Below are 23,252 nucleotides of genomic sequence, written 5' to 3'. Positions count from 1 at the left end.
AAAAGAAACAGTGAAGTGAGGAAACCTGATAGATAAAACATTTATAGTACTTTTGTGGTTAAAAGAACAAAGAAGCTTAATATGGAACCAACTCCAAGATCTCTTAAGTAAAAAAAAGTTGGAGGTGTGCAGAATTATACATAAAATATATTGCCATTTGTGTTAAATAATAATAATAACACTTGTATGGGCATTGAAAGAATATACAATACATTAATGTATCTGAAAGAATACACAAGACACTAGTTGCAAATGTTGTCCCTGGAGAAAAAAATTGGAAGCCTGAGCTCAGGAGTAGGATTGACCTCTACTTTTCATGGTCTAATTTTTTAAAAAGTTTTGTGCCATTTGTTTGTCTTACCTACTAGAAAGAAAGTAGGAAAAAAATGTCTGCTAGGCACGGTGGCTCATGCCTGTAATCCCAGCACTTTGGGAGGCTGAGGTGGGCAGATCAGCTGAGGTCAGGAGTTCGAGACCAGCCTGGCCAACATGATGAAACCCCATCTCTACTTTAAAAAAAAAAAAAAAAATTATCCAGGCATGGTGGCACATGCCTGTAATCCCAACTACTTGGGAGGCTGAGGCAGGAGAATCACTGAAACCTGGGAGGGGGCCAAGATCGCCCTACTGCACTCCATCCTGAGGGACATAGGGAGACTCCATCTCAAAAAAATAAAAAATAAAAGCCTATTATGCCTGCCAAGAACAACGGCTCTTCCCACAAGCTTATTTTGGCATGACGTCCTAATCAAAAATGTGAAGATGGATTTGTTTTTATGCCCTGGGTAGTGGAATTCCTGTTTCCTACTCTCCTGGCACACTGGTAGCTTCAGTCAAGCATATTCCACTGGCACCTGCCCACACAGACGAGGAATTCCCTACTTCTATTATAAGTATAATCACAAGCCTTACCAGCTAAAACCAACAGGCAGCATAGGAAGAATGGAGAGCCATTCTGAGCCCTGCCAGGGACTGGGCTGCAGGAACAATATGAGTTCAATGTGCTGAGCACATGGAGAGAGGCACTGACTTGGGTAGAAGCAGGAGTCTTTAGCTCTCCCCCTTCTCTATACTGTTCGTGGTGTGATAGCTAATTAGTGTCCTTCGTGCTTAAGGGCAATGCTCTGGAAGAAAACCTGTCAGAAGGCAAATGACCCTATGACCATAGTTCCCTGGGTAAATAAATGTTTCCACTGCTCTCTGGGCTAGTTAGTGCCAGCATGAATTGCCACGTGCTAAAGTCAGAAAGAAGCCGTCTCTGGAGTGGCACAAACATAACAGGCCTCAGCGTGCAGTGACAGAGTGCTAATGCCACGCAGGCAAGCACTGTGCCAACTTAAGCAAGTTTCATAATCTCCTTAGATGGCAGTTTCTCATCTTTAAAAGTCACTAGAAGATCAGGGGCATTCCTCTCAGCGCTAGCTTTCCATGATTTAGATTTTAAAAGTTGTGACTTTAAGTCTAATTTAATAAAAGAGAAAAAAACATAAAGCTTCATCATTCCCAAATTTACTTTCACTCCCTGATCTAAAAGCCCTTGTGATTTGATTGTTTTGACTGACTTTGCAAAGATCTCCAAAAATATCCTGCAACTTAAGGAATGTTCCAACTTTTTGAAGTGCCCTGATGAAGTAAGGGTGGCAGTGACCAAACAGACATTCTCTGGGACCATGATGCTGACAGACAGTGAGTGAGTAAAGCACATGTGACTTCCTCCATGTTGGAGTTTAGACTTCCAGTAGATCAACCTGGAGGAAGCTGATCTACTGGAACTCCAGACTCAGGCATCCTGTTCCTTCTCCTGAAGGTCACATGGGGTAGAAGTCTGCATATCCTCAGAAGTCTCTTACTAACATCAAGTTTAGGCAATGTTGTGAAGTAGAAAAAGATGGTCCTTCCTCTTGTTTGTTGGCTTTCCAACCATCTTCCCCCTCATCCTCCATACCTGATGACCTCATGCTGACTACCCCAGTGCCCAGAGACACCCCCACAGTGCCCAAGTCAAAGTGCTGAAGAGCCTGGCTCCAACCTCATTGTCAAGGTTTATTGCCACATATATCTTTTCTGTGTCTAATGATCTAGCCAACTATTTGTTCTGATCTCCTTGCACTTGGGTAGGCAGCCTGGTAGGATGGCACAAAAAGCATAGATTTTGGAGTCAGATTTAGTTCAAACTGTGACTTCTCTGGTTCTTTGAATTTGGAAAAGTTATATAGCATTTCTTCGCTTTAGCCTTTATACATGTGAAAATAAGACATAATACTGTGAGTGGAACTTTCCAGAAGATGAACACCAAGTTTAGATAGGATAACTTAAAGCATCCAGCAGTTTGCCAGCACATGGTACATGGTAAGCATTTTAAAAATGTAGGCCGGATGCAGTGGCTCACGCTTGTAATCCCAGCACTTTGGGAGGCCGAGGCAGGCAGATCACATGAGATCAGGAGTTTGAGACCAGCCTGGCCAACATGGCAAAAGCCCGTCTCTACAAAAAATACAAAAATTAGCAAGGCGTGGTGGCATGCACCTGTAATCTTAGCCACTGGGGAGGCTGAAGCACAAGAATCACTTGAACCCAGGAGACAGAGGTTGCAGTGAGCCAAGATCACACCACTGCCTCCAGCATGTCCCTCCATCTGTCTCTGCCCATTAAAATCTTACCATCTTCAAGGCCTAAATCAAATCCTTGAGTTTCAGTTTCTGTATTCCCATACAAGTATTTAAAGTCACTCATTCACAAAGATGTTTATAGCAGCTTTGTTCATAATTGTCAACACTTGGAAGCAGCCAAAACGTCCTTCAGTAGGTGAATGGATAAATAAACTGATACAACCATACAATGGAACATTATGCAGCACTAAAAAGAAATGAACTATCAAGCTATGAAAAGACATGGAGGAATCTTAAATGCATATTATTATACAAGAGAAGCCATTCTGAAAACAGTATATTCTGAATGACCTAACTATATGACATTCTGGAAAAAGCAAAACTATGGAGATTAAAAAGATCAGTGGGTGCCAAGGGTTAGGAATGGGGGAAGAATAAACAGGTAGAGCACAGGGTATTTTTAGGGTAGTGAAAGCATCCTGTATGATTCTGTAATGGTGAATACATGTCATTATATACACTTGTCAAAACCCACAGAATGTACAGTTAACCCCAATATTAAAAAAAACACTCTATTGACTGATTATACTACCAGTGAATACAAGTCTTATCTCCTCTACTCAAGACTACTTAGCTGTGTGACCTTGGGAAAATTGCATTTATCTTGCTGATTTTGTTTCTGAATCTGTAAAATGGAGATAGTAAAAATCTGTATAGCAGAGAGTTGTAAAGTTGGAATGAGATAATGTATGTCAGTGATCAGGACCTGGCATGGAACATTGCAAGAAGTTAATAAACATCGGCAATTATTCTTGGATGCACATGGAAAACAATATCCATGTCATGTTCATAATTTATTCTACATAATACTATATAAACTTTATATATGACAACAGAATGAAGGAATGGATTAAAGAAAGAAACAAAGACTAACAAAGTTATCATATCAGTGCTCTGACTCCCTGTACCTCAGAGAAACAATACAAAAGAATTTGCGTTTCATGAGAAACGTTGACAAAAAACAGTCAGAAGACATTTGGTCTACCCCTACACATAGACTTTGTGTTTTGTATATCAAGAAAAGCAAAATCCCCAGATCTTCTCCACATACTCAAAGAAAACAGAAAATATCAAAGGGCCAGGGGGCTTCCATCTAAGCACAGTCTATAGAATAAAGCTTCTTCAATCTGGAAGGTCTGAAGAGTCCACACCATACTCAAGGATGAAATGCAAATGCTCATAAGTATCCATGCCAGAATTGAAGTATAGCCATGAATTTTGAATGTAATGGTCTTAGAAGCATGAAAAAAATGCAAAAGAAGTCATATTCTAGTTGAACATTATATTTTGCATATGAAGAAATTAAGGCTCACAGAAGTGAAGAGATTTGATGCATGCCCTTCAATTTCAGTATAATTTTTATTATACCACACAAGTACTATTTTTCTCCCACGTGAATTTGAAGTAAGAAAAAAATTCTATGAAGAATTTAATATTCCATTCCTTGTGTCCACTTTAATAGCAAGCTTAGAGAAAAGAAGAAGTTGCTGTACAGATGATTGGCAATGACCTCATCATGAGAAAGAAAAGGGAGAGCCCACACTCCAGGCTTCCCTCTTAGGTTTCAGGGCTCCCATAAGTGAAGCAAAAAAAAAAAAAAAAAAAAAAAAAATAGGAACAATCAAGTACCCACTTGGCAAACATGGGATCTTTGACCAAATGACTGAATAATGTAATGTACAAGCGTCATGTCTGGCAGCAGCTGATAATGCAACAGGAAGGCTACCAGCCCAGTGGTTCTTAAACTCTAAATGTGCATTAGAATCACCACCGAAATATGTTGTTGTTGTTGTTTTAAGTGCAGATGGTCAGATTATTCACAAAGACTCTAATTCAAAAGGTCTGGGTAGATCCAGGAATCTTCATTTTTACAAGTAACCAAGGTTCAGATTTAAAAATCACTGCTGTTAACTATGAACTTCCAAAAGTCTAAATCCAGAGAATTTATCTTCAACCACACCCTGTGCAAAAAGCATGCCTGTCCAAAAGCTGGTGCTCAAGAAATTTTTTCTCTGCTGTAAGTGTTATTCAGTAGTTGAATGAATAATATGGTTGTCATATTATTTGGTAGTTTGGTTAAAAATAACATCAGCAATTATTGAGTACTTGCTATGCAGCAGTTATTACACTCAACTCTTGGAACACAAGGGGATAGAACATACAATCCTTACTTTTGATGAACTTCTATGCCAGTTTGGAAAATAGTTCCTGTACATAAAACCTTTAGTAAATACCTACAGGCAATGTAAGTCATAAGGTTTCAAAGAACAGAAAAATCACTGTAGGCTTTGACAGCACAAGGAGGAAAGACCTGGACTTAGGCCTTGAAAGATAGAGAAGACCTGGATGAGCAAAAGACATTCTATAATTATTAATAGTTGGAAGAAAGGTCTAGAAATGAGGCCATCCTTTGTGCATTCAAGAAAAAGGGCCTGGTGCGGTGGCTCACACCTGTAATCCCAGCACTTTGGGAGGTCAAAGCAGGCTGATCGCTTGCACTCAGGAGTCCAAGACCAGCCTGGACAACATGGTGAAACCCTATTTCTACAAAAAATAAAAAATAATTAAAAAATAGCTGGACATGGTGGTACACCTCTGTGGTCCCAACTGCTTGGGAAGCTAAGCTGGGAGGATCGCTTGAGCCCAGGAGATTGAGGCTGCAGGGAGCCACAATCATGCCACTGCATGACAGAGAGAACTTGTCTCAAAAAAAAAAAAAAAAAAGGCAAAGAATAAATAAAACCTTATTGAGCACTTACAATATGCTATGCACTGTTTCAAATGTATTATCCCATTTGCTGCTCAAAATAACATTATGATGTAGAAAGAATAATTATCCATGTTTTACAGATAGGAAAATAAAAATTAGTGCTGTCAAGGACTTGGTCAGGAATAAATATGTATTCATTTGAGTTCAGTTGAATCCCAAGTTCATGATAACATCCCTTCTCTTTATCCTACACTATCATAAGAGTAAAGAACACCAAAAAAAAAAAGCATTTATCTGAGGGTCCTAAATTAATTTGAATTATTTTCATCATCAATACTGAATAAGATTAAATATTAATTTTTGAATTGTTGTCAAAATACACAGATACACATCAAAATATCCAGAAATCCTGCTCTAGAAAGAGCTCCTCAACCAAAGTTGCAGGGTTGCCTATGTAGTTCAGGTTGCCAGAATTATTAGCTCAGCTCTGCTTAGGTAAAACTGTCCTGGCAAGGAACTGCAGGCCCATGGACAAGTACAAAGTAGGCTCCCCATGCAGGTGTAGCAAAGAAGAGTCAGAATTAGGTTCTTTCTTGGCCTCCTTCAGCGCTTTTAGCACTGGGCTGTCCAAGAACAAAGGTGGAAAGTGTCTGATATCTGGCATTTATTCAGCAGCCTGTGCTGTGTTCCCAAGAAAGTGAAGAAAGTGACATTTGTTTCAAGAGCTCATCTTTGGAGAGTGTGTATCTCTAATTCTGACTCACTAGGATGTGGCATGGGGCTGTCGACCTTAAACTCATTTGACATTTGTCCTGGTGAAGGGTATCTGTGGCAGGAGCAAATGATACTCACCAAGCATGAAACCAGGAAGTGGGCTCTGCACTCACTATGTGGGCCTTGCCATTCCTTGCTTGGTACAAGGCCACAATGTCAAGGCCTTGATGGAGGGCGGCAGTGGGACATGGGCTAGTAGAGGGTGGTAGTAGTGGGCTAGTAGAGGGAAACAGATCTGGGGTGGGGACTCCCCAGTTCACCAAACCACTGCCACTGGACGTGAACCTCTCCTCCCCGCACCTTGGGCTTCATGCCAACCAGGGAGATCCGAGAGATCATGAAAGCATGACCTCACAAGCTCTCAGGGTGTGTCTCAAGGGGCCTCAGAAGAGAAAGGGAGAATTTTTCACTCTTAGCCACCACAGTAGACTGAGAGGATAGATCCTCATCTGACAGACATGGTCTATTCTCAGTGGAAGCAGCCCCCTTACAAAAAGATGAGCCCTGACTTCTGATCAGGGAATTTCAGAATTCCACCTGGAGAGAGAAGTAGGAAAAATGGGAAAAACTGATTCTTTGGTGAAGGAGTTTCCCAGATTCAGAAAGACTTATCCCAAAAGTTACATTTCTTAGAGACAAAGATGCGTGGCTTTGAAAACCTTGTTGGATAATGAGTTTATTGGGACTTAATGAACACAAAGAAAAGCCATTTTAACTGCCATCCAAAGCCTTCTCTTTCTCCATGCCCAACCCTTACCATCTCTGCCAGCATATTTTCCCAGTCATCTCTCTCTTAACCTCCACCTTCCGCCCCACTGTATATCCTGTGTGATATCCTCATAGCCACCTCTCTCTAACCACTTCCACTCTTCTCATCGAATCTACTAAGTAATGGCTATGAGTTTTCCCACAGAGAAGCCTCCCTCCTCTCTGTTTCAGAGAGAGCCTGAACTGTGGTTTTATTGTCCCTAATACAATTAGCAACTGACAGATTCCCGAGAGAAATGTCCTATATTTAGATAAATAATCAAATCAACCGAAAGCATCCATGTGACATGAAATTTATGTGATTGACCTAATGCACCAACTCTTCATATCGTCAGAGGGAAGATTTTCTTATATCTTGGTTTCCCTTCCCACATACAACTGAGGAAGCACTCAAAGTACACTGACAGAGGGATTTACTAAAACATTTCCGAGAACTCCTGTCCCCACCTCAATGATTGGTAAGTCTCTACGTAATATCCTCAGATCAGCTTAGTCTCTTAGCAACTGGAAGGGTAGGTTTACAAGGTACCAACTGCCTTGCCATACCTCCTACCATGTCTCAAACATAATGGCACTTACTAAATAAATGTTGAACTAAGGTGGAACTTAGCCCCTCAGGACATCCCTGGACCTTCATCAGCTACAAGATCATGTAATATCTAACATTGGCTCTAGTCAACACTATACATTGCTCAAGGTTTTAGAAATTGGCCTATTCTAGTCAGAATGTCCATTATTAAAAAGTCAAGAAGCAACAGACGCTGGTGAGGTTGGAGAGAAGAAGGAATACTTTTACACTGTTGGTGGGAATGTAAATTAGTTCAACCATTGTAGAGGACAGTGGAAGACAGTGTGGCAATTCCCCAAAGATCTAAAAGCAGAAACACCATTTGACCCAGCAATCCCATTACTGGGTATATACCCAAAGGAATATAAATCATTCTATTATAAAGATACATGCATGCATATGTTCATTGCAGCACTATTCACAATAACAAAGACATGGAATCAACCCAAATGCCCATCAATGATAGACTGGAGAAAGAAAATGTGGTACATATATACCATGGAATGGAATATTGTGCAGCCATCAAAAGGAACAAGATCATGTCCTTGGCAGGGACGTGGATGGATCTAGAAGCCATTATCCTCAGCAAACTAACACAGGAACAGAAAAACACTGCATGTTCTCACTTATAAGTGGGAGCTGAACAATGAGAACACATGAACATGTGGGAGAACAACACACACTGGTGCCTGTTGCAGGGGTAAGGGGAGGGAGAGCATCAGGAAAAATAGCTGATGGATGCTGAGCTTAACACCTAGGTGATGGTTTGATCTGTGCAGCAAGCCACCATGGCACATATTTACCTATGTAACAAACCTGCACATCCTGCACATGTACCCTGGAACTTAAAATAAAAGTTAAAGAAAAAAAAAGAAAAGAAAATCAATTGACCATAAATGTGCAGCTTTCATTTTGGATTCTAAATTCCAAACGTTGATCTGTCTATTCTTATGCCAGTACCAAATCAAATTATATGAGAACTCTTTTCAGTCACGGTGCACATTACCAGTTGTATATTGTCATAATAAAAGTTCAATATAGAGAAGAAAAAAAAAGAAATTGGCCCATTCATCCTTGAATACAAAGACAGTAGCAGAATTACTGCAGTCAGTCTCTTTATTTGAAATCACTCATTCCCTTATCTGATTTGCTATATAACAAGAACGGAATATTGTCTTGAGAAGGCAACCTGGTAGACTGAACAAGACATTGCACTGGGACTAGGAACACCTGAGTTCTTCTCCTGGACCAGAAAATGTTCTTTCCCTTCCTCAGCTTCTAATATTCTCATTTCAATGTCTAAACTCAATTTAGATTATTGGAATAAAGTGTCTAATGAAAAATTTCCATTTCAAAGATTAGGCAAATCACAATATTCAAAAGCGAGATAGATTTCAAAGGATTGTGTGATAAGAAGACCTCTGAACAGAAGATCACTTTCAACACAATAGACCCCTCTGCTGTAACAAAAGCAGCAGGCCTCTTTTTCCCCAAGTGGCTCCCTCTGATAGTAAATGAGCAACTAAGATTATTCCTGTACTAGAATGGCGTGAACCCAGGAGGCAGAGCTTGCAGTGAGCCGAGATCCTGCCACTGCACTCCAGCCTGGGCGACAGAGCAAGACTCCATCTTAAAAAACAAACAAACAAAAAGATTATTCCTGTACTACGCTTATTACCCCAGTGATGAAACAATCTGTACCCCAAACCCCTATGACACACAGTTTACCTGTATAACAAGCTTGCACCTGTACCCCTGAACCTAAAATAAAAGTTAAAAAAAGATGATCCCTAGCGTTGTGCATGCAGTGAAGCTCTTCACCTCATCTGTGGGAGGCTAAATAATCCTCAACCTGTGCTCTGATACAAACTGAGACTGGCGAATGGCAATATCATCACAGAATAGCAGTGGGATGAGGATTATGGTGGTGACAATGATGACCATGTCATTTTAAACTAAACCCTTCCTGTTAATTAATGGAAGTGAAACCAAGTACCTAATGCAAAAAACAAGTATGCTCACTTTATAATCCCAATCAAGATACTAGGTATTAAAGCTGGTAGGTAGCTTTCTGTGAAACTTCTTACTGAAGAACCGTACCCTCCTTGGTTATCCAGTGCTTATCATATGCTATTGCTTGTTTAACTGCCTTGTTTTCCTACTGGGTTGCAAACTCTGGGAGGGCAGGGAGGACCATGTCTATTTCGCTCACCTTTGTGTCCTCAGTGCCTGACAGGTAACTGATGCTCCATAAACATTGCTGAATAAGTTAATGAATAAGTGCTTTATAGTGGTTGGAAATAGGGTCTTTGAAGATAGATGTAATTAGTTAACATGAGGTCAACTGGATTAGGGTGGGCCCTAAATCTAATATGACTGGTGTCCTTGAAGAGGAGAAGACACACAAGATACACATTTGAAAGAAGGCCATGTGAATATAGAGACAGAGCTTGGAGCAATTCAGCTACAGGTCAAAGAACACTGAGGATTGCTGGGAGCCACCAGAAGCTAGAAAGAAGCAAGGAAGGATTCTTCTCTAGAGCCTTCAGAGGAGCGTGGCCTTCCGACATCTGGATTTCACGTTTCTGTTCTCCGGTACTGTGAGAGACCAAATTTCTGTGGTTATAATTTACCCAGTTTGTAGTAATTTGTTCCAATAGCCCTAAGAAACTACTTCATGGTTGAATAGGTATTTGTATAGAGTGTTCAAATTACACTGTCACTTAAGTAATTCTTTGAATCAGTCTGATGGAACTAGAAAGGCCTTGGGAGATTATATAGCTTAATCTCATTATCATTTAAAAAAATGCAGAGGAAAGTAAGACTCAGAGATAATAAATTACTGAATTAGTACTAGAATTCAGGTCCTCTTTCTCCTGTACAAATATATCATACATGCAATGCTTTGACCATTTTATAAAAATAATCCATAAGTTATTATGTGATTGTTAAAGTTTTGTTGATTATGTTATCTACATTTGTGTAAGTAGATTTAAATCCTTTTTTAAAAAGAGTCTTTCTTCCCTCTGTGATGGCATAAATCCTTCCTCCAGTTTTTCTTCAAAAAACACTAATGCCAAAAAAGAAAATGAATTTTAAAAACAGGTAGCCAACATTCTTAAAGCTCAGACTCGCGGCCTTGTGGCCAGGCATAACAGGAGAAGATAGGACTGGAATTTAGACTGAGTCTTAATTTCTAACCCTGACCTTTCTGTGCAAACCTAGTCAAGTCTCTATACCTCGTATTTCCTCAGTGTAAAACTGCACACAATCTTTCTCCAAGGTCTTAGTGAAGAAATGAGGTCAGAAGTAGGAAAAAGCTCTGCAAAGATGAGGGACTGTTATTGCAAGTAGTTCATTGAATAATACCGTTCAACCTCCCTGCTACCTGTCCATTCTAAAAAACGATTTGAGTTTAGGTTTTATTGCACCATATACAGGGCCAGATTAATATACATAGGGGTCTTAGAAGCTAAAAATTGTCATCACCCAACACACAAGTAATTCAAAATACGTTTTACATTACTAAACTGTAAAATACATGTTTTATGACTTATTTTATAACTCATTAAGATGCTTTCCTTTGATGCATGTTTTGATGTTCTTTATAATTTTTGTAATATTGTCATTCCATCTTGATCTTTGACACTGTTTCACTGGCTTTCTAGGATGAAGGTCTGGCTGCCGCTGGGGAGCCCAGCCCTGAGGCTACATCACTTAAACTCACTGGAGCCCTCACTTCCCCACCTGTACAATATAGTACTTTGGGAATGAAGCCTCTCTAACCACAAGCTCTTATTAAATTAGTATAAGAAGAATTAAAGTTCAGATTTGTTTGTCCATCTTTCTGTCAAGAAGCATGTGTTCTTAAATAGCATTTGCATGTTATCAAGCTAGGCAAACTTATAAAAATTAAGGTGCATTTCAGAATGAAAGGTCTACTGAAAAAAAATTTTAGTTATGCCAGTAATATTCCCCAATGTTTCTAGATTAGTGAACCAGATGATATGCCTCTTATAAATCTAATTTCCTGCCTTATATGGTAGCCAAGTCATTGGAGAATTGGATGAAATATATCGAAATAAGAAGAAACGGAAATAGCCTAAGCCATGTGCTCTGAGTATGTAATTTTAGATCTCTGAACCACATACAAACAGACACTGAACCTAATCACACTTCATAACCTCATAAATTCTCTCCTTCATTCTTTTGTTCTCTAATGCACCCATGAAATCTTAATTAGAAATCTATGTTTAAAAAGAATAGGACTCTTCCAAGGTGGATTTTTTAATCCTAAAAATTACACTGGGGAAATCAAGGTTCGTGAAGTTATGGTTAACCTTAACTATGATATGCTTTCTGAGATTTGAGTTACAGTGTGTGTGTATGTGTGCACACACATACTACAAAGTCAACATTTTAGTAGCAGTATGTTAATGGAAGCATGTTCACGAATAATGATAATAATAATCTTAGCATTTACAAAGCTGTGTATCAATTAATCCTCACCACAACCAAATTCCAGTCTTGGAAATGATTAAACTGATGCTCAGGGAATTTCAAGAAATTTACTTGGGGTCAAGAGGTAAAAGCCTGGACTGAAAAATTCTGGTTCTTGGCCCAGGGCACTCCCTTTATACTTCAATGACTCCTCCAAAATCTGAGATGATGTTTTATAGTTTTGTATAAGCAAATGTTTTAATTCTTTTGTTTGAAAAGATTGGTTATCAAAAGCATGGGTGATTACAAACGAAATATACAAAGCATAGGATGGTGGAAAATTCAGTTTCAATCCAACTCTACCATGTATTTCATTAGTGACTACGGAGACATAAACCTTTCCACTTACAACTCAGCTGGGTTATTTTTCCCTCATTAAATAGTAATAACAACACTGTATGTAGCTCCTCTAACCCAAATGATGCAAAAGGATTAACTTTCGTTTTCCATGAATGGAGAATTCCTGAAGTGGGGTAAGCTGTCATTTGAGAGGGAAGTAATTGCTATATATATGTATGTGTATATATATATATATATATATGAAGAAGAAGTGGAAGGCCAAGGTGGCCAGCCCCTAAACAAGGCTGGGTCTACTCAGTGCTAGTAACCAGCAGCTGAGGTCAGAGAAGAGGAACAGAGAGATTGTATCCCTAGATCTATACCTAGAGCCTTTCTGCTTGTTTCCCAACTCTCCTCCGTGTGTGTGTATTTGTATCTATATGTGCATACATGTGCAATATTTTCCAGCATCATCCCTATCCAAATTATTCTGTCCTATTTTGAATACCCGAATCAAAACATATATCTAAACACTTCATTTAGAAAATATCATCACTCTGCAAATAGTGAATAATATTAGCTGCCCCTGATATTGTTCATTCTCTTATTTGTGGATGAGCACTTGACTGCCTGAGAAGTTTTCTAATCAACTCTTCAGGAAAAGAGGATAAGCTGTCTTCAGACACAAGAGAATGGTTACTTTTACTGTGGTGCCCCCTAGTGCTGTTTGGATTAGACTCACTTTCTATATTTGCCAAAATACAGACCACATAAGAGAAGCAAAATTTGGAGAGGTAACAATGTTGGTAATTTTTTCTGTATTTCCTTTGGCATAGGAGAGAATGAAGCGTGTTCCTTTAGCATGATTCACAAGATCCTTTGTGAACTGCTCCCCATCTCCCCAGCTTTTCAGCTTCATCTCCACCACTTTCCCACAGGAACACTCAACTTGAGCTATTCAGAAAAACTTGCTGTTCTGCCTAGTAAGCCTTCCACCCCTACCCACCAATTCCCATCAGCTTGTCTGCTTAAAGAATTTATCCTCCTCCTTCTAGTATTAGCTGAAGCATTATCTCCTCCTACAGGTTTTCCTGACTTCCCAGAAGGCTGAGGCAGCCCCTCCCTCCTCCCTCCTCTCATCTTCCCATTGTCCCTTGAGCACGTCACTCTTTTGTCCCCACCCTGCATCTTGACTGTGGGTGTAAATAGTTCAAAAATCTTCTCCAATGGATGTTTATATCTCCAATGCCTCAAATGGTACCTAGCACAAGTAAATACTCAATGGAAAAAAAATCTGTGTAAGGATGGCTTCATTGATAATAGGAAGAACCATAGTGTAGGAATCAGGAGTTCTGGTGAATTAACCAGCTAAGTGATCACGAATGGTTCACCTACCCTCTCTAGGTTTCTGTTTTCTTATCTGTAAATAGACTATATCTAATACCTGTCCCCAAATTCAGTGATCCTACATGTTTAATACCTCCTTTAGAAGCCTCAAAATGCCTTATGACAAGCCAAGTCAACTTCAGATGTTAATTTTTTAATTCTCAAAGATTTGCTTATGAAAAGCAAATTCAAATGCCTTTGAAATTATCTTATTTGCAGGTCTATCATTAAAAAAGAACTTCTAAAAACTTGCTAAATTACATGGAGACATTTAAATTAAGCTAATCTGAAACAATATTTTTTTCAGGCAAACTCCTCTTTCTCTTATTAAATGATACAAAGAAAGGTCCAAGTTGTAGCCCAAAACTTCATTAAGAAACTGTGAATTCTAATTCCAGCTTTTACTGATACAGAACTGGTCAACTCACTTTCTAAGTATCTCTACTTCTGTTGTTCCCAGCTGAAAAAAAGTGATAAGAATGTAAGCCTTTAACAGTAGGAATTGCTGAAAAAAAATCACTAAACGCCTTCACGTCTTTGAGCGTGATGATAAAGGTGATAAGAATCTTGGAAGAGCCAAGTTTCAATGGTTTCAGTGAGGTTTCTCACACCTTATAGGTCAGCTTTTTCTGCCTTTGTTCCATAGCTGAAGTTCCAGGTAAGACTGGAAGCCTGACAATTTAAGTGGATGTCCCAATGTAATATCCAAACAGTATGTATTGGTTTTGGTGACAGAAGCACTGAATTATATACCTTATGTCATGAATATTCTTACAGGGCATTCACTTCTTTCCCTTTTCTAAACAGTGTGTTTTGCTAATCCAGAATAGGTTATTTAGATATGTACAGAATATATAACTTAAGTATAGAAAAGTATGTATGTGCAAATTTGATTCCCCTCAATCCCATCTTAGGAGCCAGCAAATCCACAAGCTTAAACACAAATATACTAACTCACATTTTGTATTTCTCAAATCCTTATATCCATTCTATGAATATATAAACTATATACTTATAAGATATTGAGCAGAAGACATCTTATTGATCATCTGATCCTACTTTCTCATAATACAGATGGTAAAAATCAAGGCCCAAAGAGGAAAGTAAATTAGATGAGGAGTGGGTAGGGTCTAACTTTTTTTCTGGCATCTTGAAAACAAAATATTCTGCATTTCATGCATGTAGATAGACCTAACCCAGTGATGAGAAAACAGAGGCTACTAAATAAACTTGATTGAAAGGAAAGTTGACAGCCAAATGGAGCTTGGTAGCTATATCTGTATTTACAGAGCCATTCATGTAGGCAATTATTTTATGAGGCTAAAAAATTAAATCTAAGAAATAAAAGGGAAAATGATAATTATTTCCCAAAAACCTTTCTCTCATAATAAAAGAGGTCCAATTTAACTGGGTAAATGGTGAGCATTTCAGCTCTATTTCACCTCCAATACACATCACTGTAACATTATGTCTTATAAAATAGAGGTTTGACTTGCATCATCACTACCAACACCACCACCACCACCACCCTCCAATCCCTCAATCAAACTTCCAAACAGTATTGTAGATGAGTTTTAAATGGCTACTAGTCTATGTCTCTTTGTCAACAGCTGCTCTACAATGTTCTCTCCCAATCTCTCTGTCTCTGTTTCTCTCTCTCTCTCAAACACACACAAACACACACACACACAAACACAAACACACACTGCTGCTATCACTGCCACCAACATTATTTGGTAAACTATCAGGTTCTAGGGAAAACACACACAACCCATCTATGCTATCCTTCTCATAATGAAGTGTAAATAATAAATATAAGATTAAATGTAAGGACCCATTGTGCTGTCCCAGATTCTATAACAATATAAGAAATTACATTAGCTAATTAGAAATAAAAAAATCATAATTAACATCAAGTGAAGAACTTCAAATATCTGAGCAAAAAAAAAGAAATCTATATTCAGAACAGACAGGGCATGTTTCTTAAGCAAACAACTCAAATATACCACCTATGACTTGCTTCCATCTCTGTGCCAGGACTATAGAAGCTAATTCTCCCCTAGAGATCACTCACCATGAGGTTTAGTGTCCTAGAAACCAGCACCCTGCTTTTCTTCCCACAGCTTTCCTTCTGTCCCAGAGTTGCTGGATGACTTGTTGGAAAGGATCCCCTCTTTTTCTCAACATCTCCTGGATATTGATAGTCCAACGTGACCCCAACCACCAGCAAGCTGTACAACTGTGTTTCACCTTTTGCTGTCTCCTGCTCAGAGCCGTTGTGCAATCAGTTAGCCTTGAATGGAGCCATGTGTCCTGTGTTTTATCATCCCATGGTGTAAGGAAATATGTAACACTGTGGTTGTTAGAAAAAGCACTCTCAGCGCTCCCAGATTGGTGAATGCACTCAGCTGTTCTATATTTGGTTACTCTCTTTGTTTTCTTCTCAAAAGAGCCTAATTCCGGTCGAAGTCTTGGGCATCCTGCCATGGACACCTTACTCTTCCCCCACACCCTCTCCCCGAATCGCCTACTTTAATTTCACCCAAAGAGTTCTGCGAGAAGACATAACCGTGTGGTGTGATGAGGAGAAGATGAGTGTGTTGTTGTGCTCACTGGTCTGCAGACCTGAGCATGACACCAGCTACACTTCTGGAATTTGGAGACACAAGCACTGTCTGTGGTACAGTGATCATAACCACACACACTCTTACCAGACTCCATGCACTGAAAACCCTATTTCCTGTAGGCAGAAACAAGCCCAGGCATTTGCCAAGACTGCTCATCTCATTCTGGTTTCGTTGGAGGTGCTTAATCTCAGACAAGACCATCAGAAATCAGTTTGTATTACCTGAACTTTATCAGGGAGAAACATTTCTAACCCAAAGCAGCCACCTATAAAACAAGATTATCAGACTAGCTCAACAAAGGAACACGAGGAGAGTATAGATTTATTTTTCTCCGGTGGCATCTTCTGCAGTGAAGAACATCCTTAAATACCTAATAATGTTTTTATATCTGAACTACTGAATAAGAAAAAATAATGCAAAAGAGAGAAGTGTGGAACAAGAATAAAGTGAAGGAAAAATGGAAATATTTTAACTATATGGGGAAAATACTAGAAAGATAATCTCCTACTACATGATGTATTTAATAAGGTAGGGAAAAGATGAAATGATGTCTTTAAATTATGACTGGAAGAGATAGATTGTGAGAAACAATATCTGATTAAATCATTGGGGTGAATGAGTGAGCACATAAGCACACACACATGCACACACACATTGCTCCACTATTAATATTGATACCTTCAGCATTCTTTAAAAAGAAAATCACCTTGCAGGTCTACAGAATATATGAATATTATAGGAAAGTGGAATTGGTCTCTTTCCTATTTCCTTTTAATATTAATTGTCTGATCAAACACATTACTATCACAATGGGTAGACCAGGTATATCGGTGACTCAAAGCTTCAAAGTGACAGCTTATAAAGGGATACAAGGAATCTTGCATTGCAAAGAAAAAGAAAAAGATCTAGAAGCTGTGCCTCTGCCCTACCTCCACTCTGCCCTACCACTGCCACTGCTGAAAAGAAGGAAGGAAAGGAGAGACAGAAGGGCGTTTAACCACACTTTACGATTGCTGTGGGGAGGGGGAAAAAAAACTCAACACTTTTCACATAAGATTATTTCCAAGCGACTGTTTGCGGCTGTTGCAGCTGCCATCAGCACGAGCTGGTGGGAAAACAGCGCCCAGTGGTGCATCTTACCTGAAGAGCAGAGAAGTGCAGGCAGATGTAGGTGAAGCACAGGAGCAACCCCAGCCCCTGAATTACAGAGGCCACCAGCAATAGCTTGTTCCTCTCGAATCTTGGCCTGGCTGCATTTCCCACATTCTCTTCCAGGGGTTGGACCCTTTCCATCTTCACAATCTGGGTAGAGGGAAGATGAAGATATGGAAAAGGGGAATCTGCGATAAAACTGACGTTTTCCCCAGAAAGGAGGAGGTAAAGACAAAACAAAGCCTATCAATCAGAAAATAGGCAAAGGTCCCAGGGCCAGAGATAAAAGGCGATTGAAAGAGCAAAGCGGACTCTCTCAGTTTTAACGCTGCAACTTTTGCAGGCAGGCGGGGGAACTTCTTTGTGACTAATCTGAATTTCCCCTTTACTTTCTTTCTTTTTTTTTTCCTCTGGGCTAACAGGGAGTTGTTTTTGTGACATTCCAGTTCTGATTTGAGTGACTGTGAAATGACAGTCATAAAAGTATGCCATTTTCTTAACTTATTGCACAAAGTAACAAATTGTGGGTCACTTGGTAAAGATAAAAATCATCATCCGTTAATGTAGGAGCTCATATATCCCTTCCCCAAGGTGTCTTAAATCATAGAATAGATTTAGGGGAAATGCTGGCCCAAGGTTCTTATCTGCACTTTACTATGTAACTAAACATTGAACCCCTCTTACAGATTCAGAAAGAAAGCACACACAGATCATTCTTGAATGAAAAAGACAAAACAAGAAAATAGGACAGTGGGTCATGCAGAAGTAAAGGAGTGAGATCCTTGGTTGTAGTCTATTGCATAAAAATAAACAAACTACCTTTTGGAAGCATTTACTATGTGTCAGACACTGTGTTAGATGGACTTGCAATCTTTTTCTCATTTAACCCTCTGAGGCAAATTCAATAAACAATTATATGATTAATTTCCTGCATACCAGAAAAGAAGCAGAAGGGTATCCTTGTCCCCTTTCCTTCCACTTTACATTTTTCCCGTACATAATTTTTCCATGAATGAACAAATGAATAGATGTAAATAAGCCTTGAAGATTATTTCTTTCTTTGAGGTCATGGCTGGCCTCAGAACTTGGAAAGTAAGAGTATTCTATTAATAGACACCAGGTACCCTTTACCACTAAAATAAACAATGAAATGAAATAAATGATAAAATTACTTACAATGTAAAGTTCAAATTGGCAAATATTTACTGAGTACATCATATGAAGCTGGCACTGTACTGGACAACATAAGGATGCTGGGGAAAAGCTGTCTAAGATGGAATTGTCTCTCTTTGTGGCCAAGTATGTCTCTCTCAGCTCCCCATAAGGCACCCAACAGATATGTAAAGAAAGGAGGGAGAAATATTTTGGATATTGACAGTATGAGTTGTTATACCACTTCACTTCACAGAAAAAATGGAAATGAGGCATACTTAAAAGAGAAAGTTTGTGGCAAAGGTAAAGTAAATTTATGACTACAGTATTAATCAATTAAAATATGAATTAATACCTTCACTACAATAATTATGCCTTGCATTAGGAGAACATATTGGTGTTGAGAAATTTAAGTTTTATCTGAAAGATAAGCTAACTAAGGCACAATAGCATAGACTCCAAGCCAAAACTAGACATCAAGTTGTATCCAAACATATTTGTCATAGTTATTCCCTTGAACAAAGCTTGTGTTACATACAGGGTGTGGAGAAAAAAGTTGAAGGAAAAATCAGTGTGTAAAGCCCAATTCTTGTGTAATAGTTAATCATAAAAGAGTATTAAAATCAGTAACTATTTACTCATCAATTTTCAAAAAATGACTAGGAGTCACAGCAAAAAAAAAAAAGCCATAAATACTATTGGAAACTAGAAATAAGCTGAAAAAGTAGTAAAAACTATTTATTCATGCTGAAAATCGTAGATAACATTTTTAAATTACTGTCAAAAGAATGAAAAAAATAAACATTTACCATGCAAATACTTGTGCCTTAAGCAGCATTTCTTCTCAGTGTTAATATCATGGCTCCGAGAAAGAAAAATCTTTGCACAGAGTCATCTCTACCCACATTTAGGCTAACACTTGGATGACACACCTCTCATTTTTATTGTCTTGTCATCCTACTACCATATTTTGCCTAGTTGTAATTTTTGTTGATGTTTAAGTGATATTTTACACTTAATTGTCTCTTTTGTTATTGAACACGTTTTCACAGCTCTTCACATTCTTTGTGGGAAGAGATACACACACACACACATACAAATCAGGCTGGAAGTTTCAGGCACAGCTTTTTGATAGACTATCTAGGCATTCCAAAGTTCATCATTGGGCTAGTCTAGCATTTGAACAAACGAAATCACTATTAGAGTTATCATTGCTGACCTTTCAGTCTCAGGCACATGAGCAGAGTCCTCCATCTTCAAAAAGTTTTTCAAAAAATAAAGTTTAATTGTTTTTAAAGGGATCAAATACATTACTAAATCTATGGGCAATTTTTTTCATTTGCATTTATTTATTTATTTTAGAGACAGGGTCTCGCTCTGTTGCCCAGGCTGGAGTAGAGTAGCGCAATCATAGCTCACTGTAATCCAGAATTCCTGGGCTTGAGCGATCCTCCTGCCTCAGCCTCCCAAGTAGCTAGGACTATAGACACGCAACACCAGGTCTGGCTAATTTCTTTTAAAATTACTTGTAGAGACTCCCTATGTTTCCCAGGCTGGTTACAAACGCCTAGCCTCAAGCAATCCTCCTGCCTTGGCCTCCCAAAGCACTGGGTTTATAGGCATCAGCCACCAAGCCTGGTGGCAATTTTTCTTAAAGTATCTCACAAATATTAAATACATAAGCACACCAGAACAAATCAGCCTTAAAATAAAGCCACAGGATGTAAAATAAACCAAAGTAATTATCTTCCCCATAGATTATTAACCTCCTAAATGAATAGCCATTTCAAGACTACAGAAAATATGGAAAAGAAAAGGGCTTTGACCACTCACAAGATACCTCATGTTCAGAAAGAAGCAAAAAACATTTGGGTTTTTTTTTTTTTTTTTTTGGTTTGAGGGTTTTGTTGTTGTTTGGATTTTTTGGTATCTGGGTTTTGGTTTTGGGGTTTTTTGGTGATAAAAAAATCTACATTTTTCATTTATCTCTAAGTCAGGTTTTCATTTGTCCATTCAACAAGACTGAGCCAAATACTAGAGGAAAAGACACAAACAAAACACATTTTTAGTCCTTAGGGAGGTCACAGACAGGAAAGCGGAATGTCCACAACCTGGAAAGTTCTGGGTCCTAGGTATCAGTGCAGGAGGGAAGGGTGCAGGGGGACAGGTGCTAATCTACACTGGAATTAGGACAGGAACAGCTTCCTTGAGATTAGTCAAGTTAATCTGGGAGAAACAAGAAGCAGTCTGGCCATCTGGGGCACTGGGGAGGGGCAGTGCCTGTCGGGCCAGGAGTGAGGGCAGTGGAGCCTGTTTGTGCAGTGTCAGTTCAGGGAACTACAGCCGAAGAGGAAGATGGTGAAGGAGAGTGGCTGCCGGAGAAGAGGCTCAGAAGAATCTGTCGTAAATGGACTTTTGTTACAAGTTGAGGACTTTGGACTTCATGCTGCAGCCACTGGAGAAACATGGAGAGGTTTGAAGCAGAATGTGATATGATGACACTTTAGAATTTAAAAAAAAAAATCACTCTGACTGAGGGAAATAGAAATGGCAGGTACTTCAGGAAATAATTCTAGGGGGGAAAAAAGAGAGAGATATGGCAAGGCAGGATCAAGTTGGCCAATTGGGAGACATTTCCAGGGTGCTCTGTGCCAGCTGAGGGAATGAGTGAGATCTAAAATTCCACCTCTGCAGTTAGCTCTCTAAGCCCTCCATCCTGGTACAGGAAGTTTCCTCCTGCAGGAAGGGATATGTTTATCATCCCACAAAGGTGAACTTTGCTTCCCAAGCCCTGAACAAAGGGCTGTACTCATTTAAATGCAGGCTCTTTTTCTAATTTATAAACCCACAGGGGATGCCTTGTTCTAAAACACACAAAGACAGTGGTATAAGCTAGGGACCTTGAGTCTGCAATGATTCAAGTGAGAAATAAGGTCCTAAACTAAAGCAGGGAGGATACAAAAGGAGAAGACACTTACAGTGGCTCTTCATTCACCAGACATTCTGAGAGTGTACTCAGTGCCAATCTCTGAGCATACACAGGGAGTCATAGATAAACTCTGCCCTGGGACAAGTGACAGAGTGATGTGGGAGGTGATGGAAACAAATGCATTTTCAAATGTCAAAATCTGATTTGTAATCTGCCTTTTCAACCTATTCCTGATCCTAATGTCACTGTCCTGATTAATGTTTTTGTACTCCAGGACCTCAAAATCCAAGAAACAACTTTGAATCATCCTCGTTCCCAGTCATCAAGCTTTGTAGGCTAGCCCTGCAATGCAGTTTTTTCTTTCCTCCTCTTTGCCATTCCTACTGCTTCTAATCCAAACTCTTATTACTCCTCACTTGAGCTCCTGCAGTCAGCTCTCCAAGCCCTTCATCCTGGCACAGGTTTCCTCCTGCAGGAGCTCCAAGTTTTCCTTCCAAACTTATCTCCCTCTATTTTCTGATTATTTCTAATATTCACTGCCTCAAACACCCTTACCCTCCACCTCTGACTATCAAAACCCTACACATTACACATTCCCCATGAAGGGCTGTCCTGTGAGGTAGTGAGCTTGCTGTGTTCTAAAAGTGCTAAACAAAAACCTCGAAGAAATTCTGTTCAGAGAATTCTAGCATTGAGTAGAGGGTTGATAGGATCAGTGGTTCCCAAAGCCTAATTTATCTTCTGAATCACTAGGCGAACTTTTCAATGATTCTGACTCCTAATACCTTCACTCTAGGAATTCTGATTCCTTGGGTGTCTTAGTCTATTTTGTGTTGCTATAAAGGAATACACAAGGCTGGGTAACTTGTAAGGAAAAAAAGGTTTATTTGGCTCACAATTCTGATGGCTGCAACATTCAAGGTTGGACATTTGCAACTTGTGAGGGCCTCATGGTGCTTCTACTCATAGTGGAAGGTAAAAGAGAGCTAGAATGTGGAGATATCACATGGTAAGAGAGAAAGCAAGATACAAGAGAGAGGTGCCAGGCTCTTTTTAACAGCCAGCTCTTGCAGGAACTAATACAGTGAGAACTCACTCACCCCAAAAGGAGGGCATTAATCTATTCATGAGAGACCTGCTTTCATGACCCAAACACTTCCCATTAGGCCCCACTTCCAACACTGGAGCTCAAATTTCAATATAAGGCTTGGATGGGACAAACATCGAAACCGTAGCAGTAGGTTTGGAGTGATGTCTTTTGAAGCCATATTTCTAAAAGAGTCCATAAGAGCCAGACTTGTGAATCTCCCTAAATGACCACTGAAGGTCTCTTTCACCATTACTTTCTATGATACGAAGCCTCACCCGGGTTTCCAAGAAGAATGCAGCTGTTTTCACCTCTGTGTTGAGAGCATTTATTATGCTCTGTTTCATCTTGTAATTATTTAAATCTATTTCAGGGGGAGGAGGGAGGAGGTGGGGATGGTTAATGGGTACAAAAAAAAAAAAAAGAAAGAATCAAAAGACCTACTATTTGGTAGCACAATAGGGTGACTATAGTCAATAATAACTTAATTGTATATTTTTAAATAATTTAAAGAATGTAATTGGATTGTTTGTAACTCAAAGGATAAATGCTTGAGGGGATGGATATCCCATTCTCCATCATGGACTTATTTCACATTGCATGCCTGTATCAAAATATCTTACATACCCCATAAATACATATACCTATTAT

The 23,252-nt window shown here is 39.2% G+C and overlaps 1 protein-coding gene across 6 annotated transcripts in view; it reads right to left on the bottom strand.

The window, feature by feature from the left end:
- The window catches only part of TNFSF4 (TNF superfamily member 4), a 304,073-nt gene that overhangs the window by 5,776 nt on the left and 275,045 nt on the right, over nt 1-23,252 (bottom strand). For 2 of the 6 annotated variants that reach the window (XM_063716981.1, XM_054525227.2), the window contains one exon: nt 17,422-17,583. The exons of 2 other annotated variants lie outside the window; for them this stretch is intronic. In XM_063716981.1, the coding sequence (XP_063573051.1) occupies nt 17,422-17,574 (153 nt within the window). In that variant the 5' untranslated portion in view covers nt 17,575-17,583. Of the gene's footprint in view, nt 1-15,728; nt 16,589-17,421; nt 17,584-19,305; nt 19,840-23,252 lie in introns of those variants that run through there. 2 more of the 6 variants (XM_009240851.3, XR_010137672.1) reach the window with 2 other exon arrangements.

The sequence above is a fragment of the Pongo abelii genome, chromosome 1 (assembly GCF_028885655.2).
Source record: "Pongo abelii isolate AG06213 chromosome 1, NHGRI_mPonAbe1-v2.0_pri, whole genome shotgun sequence".
NCBI lineage: Eukaryota > Metazoa > Chordata > Mammalia > Primates > Hominidae > Pongo > Pongo abelii.
Note: the sequence above shows the minus strand (reverse complement) of the source record. Positions and strands in the feature narration are given on the sequence as shown.